General features: G+C 44.1%; 1 protein-coding gene across 3 annotated transcripts in view; it reads left to right on the forward strand.

The window, feature by feature from the left end:
• NEDD9 (neural precursor cell expressed, developmentally down-regulated 9) overlaps positions 1–15140 on the forward strand; it is a 193630-nt gene extending 178490 nt beyond the window's left edge. For all 3 annotated transcript variants that reach the window (XM_027774847.1, XM_027774855.1, XM_006141192.2), the window contains 5 exons: positions 5725–5826; positions 6802–6903; positions 8291–9529; positions 11384–11473; positions 14300–15140. In XM_027774847.1, coding sequence (XP_027630648.1) covers positions 5725–5826; positions 6802–6903; positions 8291–9529; positions 11384–11473; positions 14300–14809 — 2043 coding nt within the window. In that variant the 3' untranslated portion in view covers positions 14810–15140. The remainder of the gene's footprint in view (positions 1–5724; positions 5827–6801; positions 6904–8290; positions 9530–11383; positions 11474–14299) is intronic.
• The last annotated feature ends 352 nt before the right edge of the window (positions 15141–15492 follow it).

Raw genomic sequence — 15492 nt, forward strand, 5'->3', positions numbered from 1 at the left:
ATAAATTACCAAGCCCATTAATTCTGCACATCAAAGTCTAAAGATAAAGTCTCTGTAACCTAGGTGACAATTACAATACTAGCTAAGACCAAAGCTATTATCCTATGGCATGTTCTTCGTGTACTTGATCTCATTTACTACTAAAAACAGCTGATGAGGTAAGAATGATTAGTTCTGTCTTACTAATGAGAAAACAGGCTTAGATTGCATAATGTTCTGGTCATGTTCTCAAAGCTAGTTACTTGAGAGAGCCTGCATTTAGCTCCAACCCTGCCTGAGTCCAGATTATGTTGTCAATTAATCCTCTCTTCAGACCTAATTGTTCCAATGAGCTAAAAGAACAGGAGGTCATAGCCTCTGGTACCCAGCTCCTGGTGACATGAGCCTGTGACAAGTCCTTAGAATGAAACAAATACCACTCCTACTCCTTTTATTATATTTTCCTTTTCGTTTCAAGGAAGAGAGCGGGGTAGGTTTTGTTTTGTTGTATTTCCCAAAATACTCCCCCATATGTGTCTGGCTTGGGGCTGAGAAGAACCCAGGTGTTCATGGCACATGCAAACTCGACTGGGGAAAAAGAAACCAAGAAAACCATCTAGCAGCCTACCTTAGCCACCAGGACTGGTTTCACCCAATTGGTGGTACCCTCTTCTGGGGCTTCTGATTTCTCAGCTTCAACTAACATTCACTCTGCTTTTTTGGCTTTCTCATTTGCCCAACACTATCATTCATGGTTAAGAAGACACAGTTCTGCCCTTATCCCATGGGGTCGTGCTCAACCTAGAACTGGTTTACCTGGAATCTATGCTGTATAGACAGACATTATTGAGTACCTCTCTTATGCCACACTTGTGTGAGAATGTCCCCGAGTCTTCCTTTAATTCATTAATATATTCAGTCAGTATATTCACCCAAGACCTGCTATAGGCAAGGCCCTGTGCTAGGTTCTGCTACTGATACCTAAATGAACAAGAAGCTGTCTCTGACGCCAAAATATTAAGAGAACAGATGAGATGTCCTGAAACCATCCAACCACAAGTGATAAGGACCGTTAGAGATGTGTGGATAACACGCTCAGACAGTTGTGAGGAGGAGATATTTTTCTGTCTGGGAAAGCCTTCCTGGGAAAGAAGTATTCAGCTTGGTCTTGAAAATCAAATAAAGTTTGAATATGAGACAAGAAAGAACAGCCTCTTAGACAAAGATACGGCATGAAAAAGCGCAGAGGTGTGTGTGTGCAGCGCATAGTTGAAAATGAAGTCATTCAGTCTTGCCAACATGCGGAATTGGTGAAGAGCTGGAGGCTCTGCCCTCAGAGGTAGGTGTTCAGAGTCTTGCGGAAGGAGGGCTAAAATACAGAGATGAAGGCAAAGATGGCAGACTCTGGGCCAAAGACATGTCCCATTTGGCCACGATGCTGTCTTAAAAATTTCAGCTAATTTTGAAAACAAGGAGATTTCACACTAAAAATACAGATTTCTAGTTTCTCCTAAAAATTTGAAAGGAAGATCTGGGAAAAAAAGAAAGAAAGAAAAAAAGAAAGAAAAAGAAACACATTTCTTCAGGACAGCAGTTGGCTGAGGCAGAGGCTCTGTAAGATGTGAGTTTTCCTCCATCGCAAAAGCCCAGCTTGTTTCTCTCCTGCCTGCCCATTTACTCCACCCTGCAAGCATCTGTGTAGAGGACCCTTGTCCTGCCACAGGTATAAACTCAAGCAAATCTAACATGGAAACCCCACGGAGGAACCCCAAGGGGCTGACTCTCGCATGTGTTGGTTCTCAGTGTTCTGTAACCCTCCCTTTCTAGACTCTTCTTCTTTAAAATCTCAGCAGGCACAACTCTCAAAACGATGAGACAGAAGTGTCTGAAAGCATCTCCAAGAAACAGCTCATGCAAGCTATTGGGATTGGAGGTGTGAACCAAACACCACCAAAGTGTGGGGTGGGCCAAGCGGACTTTGCGTTCTTGATTTTCAGATCAATCAGAAAACTCACATAACCCCACTCTGGACTTTTGCTCCTACTCTGCCAGGCTCGGCCTTGAAGATTTATTAAATGGATTCTTCCTTTTCTCGTGTCTACAGTCAGCTCTTTCTTTCTGATTCACGGCTCATCTCAAAGTCCCTGCTGGGGACTCCTCTGTTGGTGACAAGAATGGTATACAGTTGAACTTCTATAGCTGCCGGTTCTGCATTCTCAGTGTCAACCAAGCACGTGTGGGCCATGGTGTGTCACTGCTGTCGGGTACTATGTAGGTAGACCTGTGATGACTTGGTTTCTTTGCTGAACGGGCCATTTTTTCTTGTTGTTATTCGCTCAATAAATACAGTATAACCACTATGTACGCTGTATTAGGTATTATCAGTGACATAAAGATGATTTAAAGTATACAGGAGGGGTTCTACGCAAACGCTCTACCGTTTTATATTGGTACATTTTGGAATCTGAGGGTGAGAGAGAGTCCTGGAACCAATCCCCTGTGGACACTGAGGGACCACCATACCGATGTCTGAACAAAACTGGATTCCTCATCAGGACAGAAAATCCACAGAAGTGCAAATCCTCTGCTGGAGTAACGAGGGAAGCTGTCGCAGTAACATCTGGTCCTAGGGCACCAGGAGACCTCACCATTTAGCCCCTTCGTGGCAACACTAATGAATTAGGAGGTCGGTTTGGTAATTCCTAAGGCTAAGCCCATTTAACTATAAATAAATACATAGAATGAAAGGAATGCAGCAAAGGAAAACAAACAGAGGGGAAAAGGAAATGAAAAAGCTGACTTGATTTCATTGAGAAAATTAGTTGAAAAATGCATCCTGTGTAGCAATTTCTTTAATGCCTCATTATACAAACTCCCAGGAGAATGCTTCCAAGCCTGATGTCCCCTGTGCCAGACCTTGAGCCTCTTGGGCTGAGGTTCAGGAGTTGTGGGAGGTGGAGTGAGGAGGGTAAAAAGGGATTCAAAAGTACTTATGTCAAGCAGGAAGAAAAAGCCTTAATGAACCACAGAACTGGAGACTGTAAGGTACAGCTCAGTCAGCACTTTCCTCCGAGGAGAGAACACAGACTTGGCATGAAAGCCACCCGAGCAATGGGTCAGGGCAGAGAATGTCCCCAAGCAGAAGACTTCCAGCTCCCTGGTCTTTCAGCCCTCAGGACACAGATCGCTGCCCGCCCTGGAGGGGTCTGACCAGATGCAAAGCATAGGTCCCATTTAAGTGCCATTTGTGGACCCATGTGAATTAGATGGTAACCTTGGGAATGCTGGAATCGAGGGGAGGTTGTGTGTTGTTGGCTTTTTCCCCCTGTGGTTTTCACCATCTGTTTCTTTGAATGCATAAACAAGAAAAATGACTGGTTTGGAATGCAGAGTTTTTTAAAAAACCAGATGACCACAGGCATCCTCTAAATGAGAAAGAAAGAACAAGTTGGGGTTTTGTGACATTTGTCAGGAAGTGAAATGTTAAATACCGGGAAGCGTCAACGCTCCCTGCCAGGGAAGACCTAGGAAGGTAGCATTGTTTGGGATCCTACCTTTCTGAGGCTGTGCCCTCTGTTTATACTTCACTGAGTGCTATTTTCAGACACCAGCACCACACCCTCTACCTCCCTGCCCCACTCCCTTTTTAAAATGAAAGATGAACAGTTAAGCTGAACTGGAGCACACCCAGTCTCGGTTTTCCATTCGCATTATTACCAAGCTGGCACCCTTGGGAAGAATTCTCTCTTAGAAACTTTTAGGCTGAACAAAAGCTACGTTGTGAACAGGTTCTCTTATAAAACCAAAATAGAGGGCTATAAATAGAGGGGTTGATAAGATAGATTAAGAGAGGATCTTCATTTCTCTCCTAGACAATAGTGAATGCAAGAAAAAAAAAAACAATTATAAGGGTATTAAGAGCACCGTGTTTTTCTTTAGCAAGGGGCTTCTGCTTTAAAAAATAAGATTTGCTATGCACAATACATGGCCACTCTATAAAATGGCTCTATACGCTCCATGCCAACAAGCCTTAAAGCAATAGCTTCCTTTTTAAACCCAAGATAGTAGAGAGACTTGATGGAAATGTTGACTGCATACTAATCTCTTTTACTTTCTTTGCAAGAAATAATCAGTTGTAAGCACTAGGGATTTAAAACCAAATTTAACTCCAACAATTCAAGGCCCCTGGGGAGAAGGGCATTGGGGCAATTGGCAGAGTTCCATGCCTTTCGGGGAGCATTTTTCACATAGTTCTGTAGGCAGCCTGACGCCAGAGTTTTCACATTAGAGAAAGGATTAAGGATGATGGTTACTTAGGAAACAACCAAGTCTTCCTAATTTGCAATGTCTGTCTTCAGAGATGATGTGGGCACTGTTAGTAATTCCGGGCTTGGAGTTAAGCAGAAATGAGTCCCTGGGGATGCACAAGTTTTCGGAGGATTAAATGTATTTCAAAACGAGTTAAATTCACATCATTTCTCTACCCATGTGTAGGATATCAATGAAGTGTGTCGATATGAAATTAGGAGACTGGACTTCTGACACCCCTTGGACATAGGTACCGCCGGGGATGTTTGATTCCCTGGTGGAAATGGGGAAAAGATTGGAGATCAGAGGTCAGGAGACCTGAATGAACTCCCTTACTCAGTATTTCATTCGTTTCATAAACCTGATGGAAAGCTCCTGGAGGATTCTAAGGAGAGAACCGTTTGAGCCCTGTAAAAGAACTCTCATGATCCGTGGCATTTTAGTTATAATCATAACCATGTCAGATGAAGAGCATACGGGGGAAAGGATGAGAAGAATTTTAAGTGGCTGAACTCTATTTGCATTGTTCATGTTACAAATAGTTCAAAGTCTTAAAAAAAAAAAAAAAAAAAAAAAGGAAGAGAGAAAAGAAAAGAAAAAGAAATTCAGTGTGCTGTGGTTTGGATGCTCCAATGGGATCACCAAGGATTTTTCATAACATTCAAATGAACCTCCCTTAAGTATATTTTGGATTTTCATCTGACCAACTTTGAGATGCTTTTCTTACCATGAAGAAGGGTGACAGAGATATTTCCAGTGGGGAAGACAGTGGTAATGCAAGGCTGACCCACATGGGAAGGTTCTGGATTCATGTGAAGCATCTTCCTGAGTATGCCAGGCACACGTATGCCCAGGATCTGGGTCCACCCTGAGCCTGGGAGAGATCATAGTGTTAAGATCCTATTGGGATGCTATCTCTCTCTCTCTCTCTCTTTTTCTCTGTGTGTGTGTGTGTGTGTGTCTTTCATAAATAAATACACTTTAAAAAGAGAGTAAGGGGCCAGCAAGTGGCACAGTAGTTAAGGTGCTGGACTCCCATGTGGCTGACCATGGCTCAAGTCCTGGACCTGGCGGCTTGCTCTCTCTCTCTCGGTGTGTGTGTGTGTGTGTGCGTGCGTGTGTGTGTGTGTGGTCAAACTGAAGAAGAACAAATAAAATTAAATAAATAATTCTTTAAGGAAAAAAAGAGGGAGCGAGCACAAGATTTCACAGGCTTGTTCCTCATTGGATTTAACAGAGATCTGAAAGTTTAATAACTTGGTATCTCCTTGACTCCTCTCTTTTCTCTCTTCCTTCTTTCTTCAGTTTCTTTCTCTCTCTTTTTTGATTTCCCCTTTTCAGGGGAAGAGATGAGGGATGAATGCTTGATTATGACACAAGGAGACTCAGTGCCAGCCTGGACTTGGGATTTCATACCCTGTGTCTTCTTGCCCACAGGTGATAACCCCGGTGAGGACCGGCCATGGCTATGTGTATGAGTATCCGTCCAGATACCAAAAGGACGTCTACGACATCCCTCCTTCCCACGCCACTCAAGGGGTAGGTGCCAGGAGCCTGGTCACCAGGGAGAAGCGCTCTTCTGGGTTGCATTCCTTCAGGGCTGTCGAGGGAAGGTAGCTCATTAATTATGCATATTTCATATGAAGCTTTGTTTAGGTGGTTTCTCCGGTATCCATTTTAACAATGTTAGTTAAATTCTGCTTTCTGGATTTGTTTTATCAGAAAATCATCTTTCATCAGGAGTACAAAATTCAAACTACAGTTTAAAGTACAGACAGTATAGATATTTCACTGAAGATCTTTTCTTTTTTCTTTTTTTTTTTTTTTTTTTTTGAGTTTTTTATTACAGGGTTTGTGTGCCTAAAAGCTACAGGGTATGTGTGCTCAACAGAGAGAGACAGAAAGTGAGAAATCAGGGGAGATGGCTACCCTGCAATCGCTTCTCCTCCATTCTCCTCTCAGGATCTTGGGTTCGCACACACATGCACCTGATGAGCTTTATGCACCCGCTGGGTCCAGGCTCGAACTGTGGTCAACTATGCGAGAGTCCAGCGACATAACCATTGCACATCTGCTGGTCTTAAGATCTCTCTCTATTTTTTTTTTTAACTGTGAAGGTTTGGAGAAAGGAGGCCCCCCAATGGGACACAATCATCCTGCAGTCTCTTCTCCATTCCTCCAATCCCATGAGGATATGGAGCACGCATGCACATGTGGCATTTTTTAAGCTGCTAAGGCTGGGATCTGAACCACAAATGTCCATGTAGGATCCTGCTTCCCTTAACCATAAGGCGACAGGGCCAGCCCAAGATCATTTTTATATTCGACCCAAATCAAAGAACATAAAATTTATAAAGGAAAATTCTATCAACCCCATATGACATGGAATGCTGCCAAAGACTGAGATTGTACACAACCTAGTAAATAAATCCATAATAAACTGCTTAGTAGTGTAAAAAAAAATGACTAGCATAAAACATCTCCATTCTGGATAACTGTTGTGTTTCTCTCCAGGTGTACGACATCCCTCCCTCATCAGTAAAAGGCCCTGCGTTTTCAGTTCCAGTGGGAGACATCAAGGCTCAAGGGGTATATGATATCCCTCCTACTAAAGGGGTGAGTGAGCTACACACAGCAACAGAAAAGGTGTGTGTGTGTGTGTGTGTTTACTGGGGTACAACAATTAGGGCAGACCCAAAAGAGGAAGAACGTTTCGATAGACAGTAAGTAAAGAAGGGGCAAAAGTCGATTATTAAAGACAACTGGAGGGACTCCATATTTAGGGACCTCCACCGGAAGGAAAAATAAAAAGAAGAAGAAGTCCATAAGGAGAGCCAAATGGAAGAGCAGATGATTAGTTTGGTTTGGCAAGGACTAAGAGAGCCCAGGTTTAAAGAGGGGTCACAGCTTGCTCAGTCTGCATGTACAGGCTACCTCGCCTGATTCACTGTTGCCCTCTTGGGGGTTGTCTGCACAGGAAGTAGTTACCCATAATTGACAGATAAGAGGTCTGTGTCTCCAAACTCTCAAACAAGTCATTCAGTGTCACACAGCTGCCATGGTGACCTGGGAAACCCAAGAGAGACCTCAGGTCTCCTGACATCCTGTACAGGGTGTTCATGTGCCATCTGTCTCTTGGCATAGACCACACAAGGAAGGATACCCAGGACGTGGTTAGCAGCCCAGAACATACCCACGGTGGGCTTCTCAGCCAGGGGACTCTCCCCCATCAGCCCTGAGGCCAGGGGGATGGATGCACTTGTCAACGGAGGAGGAAGGCGAGATCTTCTCTAAAGAAACTTGGGGGAAACCTACTGTGCATGGGTGAAAGGTGAAAGAAGAGGGGTTGGCAGACAGGCCTGAGAGTTCTAGGCTGCATTTTTTTTTAAGAATTATTTTTATTTTAACTTTATTTATTATGATTATTTTCCAATTTGATCAGAGAGAGAGTGAGGGAAAGTGAAAAAGCAAGCCATCAGGCCCAGGAGTTGAACCGTGGTCGGCCATGTGGGAGTCCAGCACCTTTAACCACTCTCTCACCTGCCAGCCCCTCTGGGCTGCATTTTAATGTACTGCTCATTTTCTGGACATTGCATGAGCCAACTGAACAAACACAGATGCTCCTCAACTTACAATGAGGTTATGTCCTGATAAACCCATTGTAAGCTGAAAATATAAGTTTAACAATGGGCATTTTTATAGACACAGTGGTGTCTATAAAATATCCAACAGATGCCAGCAGAACAGGACAGGTGGGGTACTGGTTGTGGGCCCTCAGGGCCAATGGCTGCATGGGAGCTGCAGATCACTGCCACTGCCTGGCACCCCAAGAGACATCATGTGGCGTACACCTAGCCTAGGAAAAGATTCAAATTCAGAAGTCGAAGTCTGGTTTCTACTGAATATGTATAGCTTTTGCACCATTATAAAGTTAAAAAAAAAAAGTCAACCCATTATAAGTTGGGGACTTTCAATAACATTTCACTTTCTACTTAATTTTCAGGTATATGCCATTCCATCCTCTGCTTGCCGAGATGAAGCAGGGCTGAGGGAAAAAGAATACGATTTTCCCCCTTCCATGAGACAACCAGGGAGGCTGAACATCAGACCAGAAGGGGTTTACGACATCCCCCCAGCCAGCACGAAGCCAGCAGGGAAAGACCTTCACGCAAAGTTTAGCTGCGATGTTTCAGCGGTTGAGTCAGTGGTGCGAAGGCACCAAAGCCTTTCCCTGAGCCACCCACCCCCACAACTGGGACAGTCACTGGGCACTCAGAATGATGCCTATGACATCCCCCGAGGAGTTCAGTTTCTTGAGCCACCTGCAGAGCCCAGTGAGAAAGCAAGCCTGGAAGAAAGAAATGGTGTTTACGATGTCCCTCTGCATAACCCACCAGACGCTAAAGCCCCCCGGGACGTGGTAGATGGGATCAACCGACTGTCCTTCTCCAGTACAGGCAGTACCAGGAGTAACATGTCCACATCTTCCACCTCCTCGAAGGAGTCCTCACTGTCGACCTCCCTCTCTCAGGACAAAAGGCTCTTACTGGATCCAGACACTGCCATCGAGAGACTTCATCAGCTCCAGCAAGCCCTGGAGACGGGTGTCTCCAGCCTCATGATGCTGGTCACCACGGACTGGCGGTGTTACGGATACATGGAAAGGCACATCAACGAGATCCGCACTGCGGTGGACAAGGTGGAGCTCTTCCTCAGAGAGTACCTCCACTTCGCCAAAGGAGCCGTAGCAAACGCTTCCTGCCTCCCTGAACTCATCCTCCACCACAAAATGAAGCGGGAGCTCCAGAGAGTTGAAGACTCTCACCAGATTCTAAGCCAAACCAGCCATGACTTAAATGAGTGCAGCTGGTCCCTGAACATCCTGGCCATCAACAAGCCCCAAAACAAGTGTGATGATCTGGACCGGTTTGTGATGGTGGCCAAGACGGTGCCCGACGACGCCAAGCAGCTGACAACATCCATCAACACCAACGCAGAGGCCCTCTTCAGATCAGGCCCCAGCAGCTCACAGCTGAAGAATGGACCTGAGAACATCATGAACTCAACGGAGTACCCACATGCAGGCTCCCAGACACAGCTGCTGCATCCTGGTGACCACAAGGCCCAGGGCCACAATAAGTCACTGCCCCCAAACCTGGGCAAGGAGCCACCTCCTGACTGCAGCAGCAGTGATGGCTCTGAGAGGAGCTGGATGGATGATTACGATTACGTCCACCTACAGGTAAAGACGCCATACTAGTAAACACCTCATTCATACTGTGGGAACTGGGGTTAATGCCTACCAGGCTGTTCGGCTGAACTATTATGGCTAATCGAAGGGGTGTACAAGCTGGAGGTGATGGTATGTGTGGAAAGGACACTGGACAAAGAGTCCTGAGTCCTTGGCTCTAGTTCCTTCTCTAATATTAGCTGTGTGACCAACTTATTTAACCTCCCTGGACCTTAATTCCATTTGCAAAATATATTTCATCCAGGGTTGGATTATTTCATTGATATGCCTCAGGCAGGCAGGAAGAGACTCACCAGGTAGGATAGTGGGCCTGCTAATGATCACCTCAGCTACACTCTGTAATGTATGATAGAGATCCAGATCATAGCTTATTGGAAAAATTAAAATTAAAAAAAAAAAAAAGTTTCACTGGTTTAAAAAAAATTGAAAACCTCTGTACTTAGAGAATGTCTAAGATCCCCTCTAGCTCTATTGTGTGTGTGTGTGTGTGTGTGTGTGTAATTACTTGACACTTGGCCCCCCGTGGACTTACCTAGAGGACTTGTCAACTGACCTAGAGTTTAACTTAAATGGGAAATGGTTTGGTGGGTCTGCCTCCTGCAAGTGGTGATTCCACCAAGCACCATGTTGCCTTGAGATCCTGACAGCCTGCCCTTCCAGTTTGAGGGATTAAAACACTCCACCTGGGACCAGCAGATGGCATAATGGTTACATTGCTGGACTCCATGTAGTTGACTGGGTTCGAGTTTCGGAACTGGTGGCTTAAAACTCACATCGGCTGTGTGTGCGTGAGTGCCCCAAATCCCAAGAGAATGGAGGAGAAGGGATTGTAGCATGGCCATCCCCGCTGGGGGGTGATTTCTCACGTTCTCTCTCTCTCTCTCTCTCTCTCTCTCTCCAGTGAGTGCAGCAAGTGCATGTGCCCTATAGCAAAAATCTTTCTAAAAAACAAAAAAAATACTCCACCTAGATTCATTATGTAGAATTTGACTTACTGTCTTATTCTGCCATTCTTTTAACTGACTGAGAGCCAAGGATTATACTGAGAACTACTGAACTGCCAGATGCCCTTGACTGCAAAGGAATGGGTGAGGGATAGCAGACTGGGGCACTGAGCATTGGCCTTATTGGTTGTCCAACTCTGCACACTGAGAAATACTAATTTGGAGTAGAGATCCCTAGATAATTTGAAGAAACAAGAAATAAAACATAAACCACATTTAGACCTGTGCTTGGAGGTTTGTGTTCATATATAATTTATCAGTCAAGAACTCTGAGAAATAGTTCATAAGGTTTGAAGGGGGACCAGCAGTTGGCGTAATGACTATGTCGCTGGACTCCCACATAGTCCACCGCAGTTTGAGTCCCGGACCCAGAGGCTTGAACTCCCACCGGGCGTGTGTGTGTGTGTGTGCCCAAGATCCCAAGAGGAGAATGGAGGAGAATGGATTGTCGTGTGGCCCTCCCCCCTGAGGAGTCATTTCTCATTTTCTGTCTCTCTATCTCTCCTCCTGGTGAGTGTATGTGCCCTATAGCAAAAACCTCTCCAATAAAAAGGTTTGAAGGGGATTGCGGGTAGTTCTCCGTGTATAGTAAATCAGAGCAGAAAGCATGGCACCACCTGGAAGGAAGCTTTAGATTTCAGCCTCATCCTACGCAGTAACTCTGGAGGTTTGGCCAAGAAGTGTGCCATCCTTCTCTGGGGTTCACAGGGCCTAATTGGGCATGTAGGAAATTGCCGAGGCAGTGGAAAATGAGAGTATTTACCTGTTTGTCAATGACATTGTCAGCGTTATGTGAATCACAGTGATGATGTAATGTACTCTTTATGTTGAAAAATAATAGGGTAAAGAGGAGTTTGAGAGGCAACAGAAAGAGCTGTTGGAAAAAGAAAATATCATCAAACAGAACAAGATGCAGCTGGAACACCATCAGGTATGTTCAGTCAGGACAAAATCTACTCAGTGTTGAAAAGATTTCCCATTTAGTAGGGAAGGTATAACTTCAAAAGATTGCAGTTTTGATCCCTGCATGAGCTCTAGCACGTATAATAGGGATACAAACAAAGAAAAGGTTTTGGCTTTGTCAATCCAGCTGGGTATACCTGGATTACATCCAAATGGCAATTTTTTTTTCAGACTAAGCCTGTACATCTAACGTATTGGAACTATTTAGGTTAAGACTTTTGGTCTCAGGGCTGGCGGGTGGCGTGGTGGTTGAGGTGCTGGCTGACCACAGTTCGAGTCCCGGTCCTGGCATCTTCCTTTCTTGCTGTCTCTCTTTCTCTCTCTCTGCCTGTCTATAATAATAATGGGGCTGCCAGGTGGCATGGTGGTTAAGGGTGCTGGAATCCCACATGGCTGACCATGATTTGAGTCCCAGACCTGGCGTCTTCCTTTCTCGCTTTTCCTGTCTCTCTCTCTCATTCTGTCCCTCTCTGGTCAAATTAAAATAAATAAAGTTAAATAATTCTTTAAAATAATAATAATAATGACAAATAAAATTAGATAAATAATTCTTTTAAAAAGTAAAGATTACTTTTGGTCTCAAGAAACAAGACCCACTCAAGTTAGCCGAAGCAAACAAGTTTTATAATAAGGCCAGAGTAAAGAAATTCAAGAATAGAAAATGAAGAGATGGCAAGTCTGCTGAGAACCAGAACCATAAATTATTTCTCTTTCCTGTGCTTCCTTTGCTTCTTTCTCTAAATCTGTTTCATTTTCCATTATTTTCTGACATTTTCTCTGCTTACCTACTCATTTGGCCCCCCTGTAACTTTACGAAACCCATGAATGGCTACTCAAATCCCTTTCTAGAGATAGTTTTTCATCCCAGCTCCCTCAGCTAATAGCTCCTGCCAGTGGCTCATCAAACGAGAGTCTGACAGGTGCTCTCTCTCTTTCTGCCATCTCCACATCTACCCCTCTTTGTATTTCTGTCTATCTCTCACCAGCAAGACATGCCAATGGTGTGGCTGTTCTTGGTCCAAACTAAGAGTAGGATGGTAGGATATGATTCCAGATTTATCCAAGCCCATTTACCAAGGACTTTGGGCAGGGCATGTTTATTCAAAAGTTCAGTATGAGTGGGACAGATAATGATTGGTATTATTAGGACAAGGGCATAAAAATAAAGAAAAATGGATTAAGGATTTATAAGCCTTCTAAGAGGAGATGAAATGAAATCACATGTAACATGAAATGGCATGCTGTATTCAGGAAACCTGAGTTCTAATCCTTGTTTTCTGGCCAACCAACCACATGACCTTAGGCAATTCACACAATCTCCCTGAACTTCAGTTATTTCTCTATAAAATGGGAAAGTATCCCCCTCTTCCACTGAATGAGGTGATATATTGATGGACATATTTGCAAAGGCATATGCTGTGTGGAATACAACTCATTATTATTCAGAACCTTGGAATATCACCATGGACCCCTTCATGTTTGCCTTGGTATTTCGCCAAGTAGGGCTGTAAGGCTTTAGGGAACTTGTTAAAAACCACAGTCCCTCCTAAGAAGAAAGCAGCAGATTTCACTGAAAAGAAAAGCTGACTGTGATTTTCTCAGGGGAGAAGCTGGTGAGGTTATCCTTACTTCAAATCAGCCCTACCTGGGGGTGGTAGATTAACTGAGTTCTAAGATAGGGTTGCACATATCCTTACCTTCAAAAGAGAGATCTCTCCTGAGCTTTCGTGGAATAGCTAGACATTATTATAATTGAAATTTAAATAATACACCTGTCAGGGGCAATAAGGCAAGAAGGAAAGAAAGTAAAGCCTCATTGAGTCTGACTCTATACAAAACCCTTTTCTTTTAACAAATCTTGAGGGAGCGGGGGGGGGGGGTAGGGAAAATGAGAAATGAACCCCTGGTGGGGGGGCTCCATGTCACAATCTCCATTCTCCTCTCGGGATTTTGGGCACACACACACACACCTGTGTCTGGAGTAATTTTCAAGCCACTGGGTCTGGGACTCGAACTTCACTGCTGGTAACATGGGATTAAGCACCTTAACTTCCGTACCACCTGCCTACCTCCCATTTTGAATCCCAGACACAGTGGCTTTTAAAAAATTTTGGGGGGGGGGGGGGGGGGGGGCGCTACATATTATGATGCACAATTAGTATTCAGGTTTCCTTAGAGATGTCTTCCTCCATGATCGCACATAAATTTACGTGTATTCATCTTCCCCACTATGCTGGATTATAACATAGCTATACATCACCACAGAAAGAACAGGAGAAATAGCAAAGGTCATGAATTGTCATGGCACCTACCCATCTTAGAGATATCAAGGCTTAGCCCCTCAAAAAGGCAAACCGTTAGTGGTTTATTTGACAAAAGGCTATCTACATTTGGGTTTTCCTTGCCACCACTCAACATTTCATAACATTACATAGAGTCTGCTATATACCAAACACTAGTCAAAGCACTCTGTAAACATCAAGTCCTTTAACCTTCATAAAGTTGTACACAGCAGGGTTCAGGTTTAAACCTATGCTGCCTTCCAGTCAGAAGACACAGAGACCAATGGTCCAGTCACAGAGGCCTGAGCTGGAAGATTCCTTAGGGGTCATCTCTCCTAACAGCTATACTTTCCACTTCAGGAAAGCAAGGCAACTTGAGTACGTTCTCACTGCTAATTAGCATCTGACACTTAATAAGGATTAAAATCCCTCCTTCAACTCCTGGCCCAGGTTACTTTCCACTACAACACTGCCTTGCCCTCAATGAAATCTACTTTTGTCTTCCCCTCCAGCTGAGTCAGTTCCAACAGCTGGAACAAGAAATCACAAAGCCGGTGGAGAATGACATCTCCAAGTGGAAGCCCTCTCAGAGCCTCCCCACCACAAACAGCAGCGTGGGCGTGCAGGACAGGCAGCTGCTTTGTTTCTATTATGACCAATGCGAGACCCATTTCATTTCCCTTCTCAATGCCATTGACGCCCTCTTCAGTTGTGTCAGCTCAGCTCAGCCCCCACGAATCTTCGTGGCACACAGCAAATTTGTCATCCTCAGCGCGCACAAACTGGTGTTTATTGGAGACACACTGACAAGGCAGGTGTCTGCTCAGGACATTCGCAACAAAGTGATGAACTCTAGCAACCAGCTGTGCGAACAGCTCAAGACTATAGTTATGGCGACCAAGATGGCCGCCCTCCACTACCCCAGCACCACCGCCCTGCAAGAAATGGTACACCAAGTAACAGACCTTTCTCGAAACGCCCAGCTGTTCAAGCGGTCTTTGCTGGAGATGGCGACATTCTGAAAAGAAGAGGATAGAAAGGAGACTGAGTTAATGATTACTAAGGGAAACTGGAAATATTATCTGCTTCTTGTAAATATTATCTATTTTGTAGATATTTTATATGAAAAGGAAATATTTTAACATTTTATGGGTTAGACTACCGAAATTCAGGGAGCTGGAGAGGGAAATCTTTTGTATTTTTCCTCTGTGTGGTTCTTATGTAAACATATTAGTATCTAAGATATAAACTGTACAGAAACTTGTCCACATGCTTGTGTATACCTATATATTTGTATTTGTTTGTAGATGCTTGTCTGATACATTCCATTAAAAAAAGAAAAACATGAATTAAGAAGTACCTTAGTAAGCACCTCCTGATGCTCCATTGTTTTTGGTGGTTTTTGTTGTTGTTTAGAAAATATACCAGCTAGTTGTAATATTGCTCTACATGTACTGGCAATTATTCTGAGAGTGGTACTCCCAAATCTGGAAAGTTGGGTATATTTTCAAGTGTTCACTTCCTAAATAATGAGGCATGATATACCTTACTTTTGTTTTGAGAGGCCTTCCCAAAATTGACCTGTCATGAACACATTATAGCAAAACGCCCCCCTTCCAATTGCAAAGATACTCATGGAGAGCAAGTCTGAAAAGTACATATTAATTCCAGCTCTGATATTTCATAGACAAGTATCTTTAGAGGT

This window comes from Tupaia chinensis, unplaced genomic scaffold (genome assembly GCF_000334495.1).
Source record: "Tupaia chinensis unplaced genomic scaffold, TupChi_1.0 Scaffold000048_1, whole genome shotgun sequence".
In the NCBI taxonomy this organism is placed as follows: domain Eukaryota; kingdom Metazoa; phylum Chordata; class Mammalia; order Scandentia; family Tupaiidae; genus Tupaia; species Tupaia belangeri.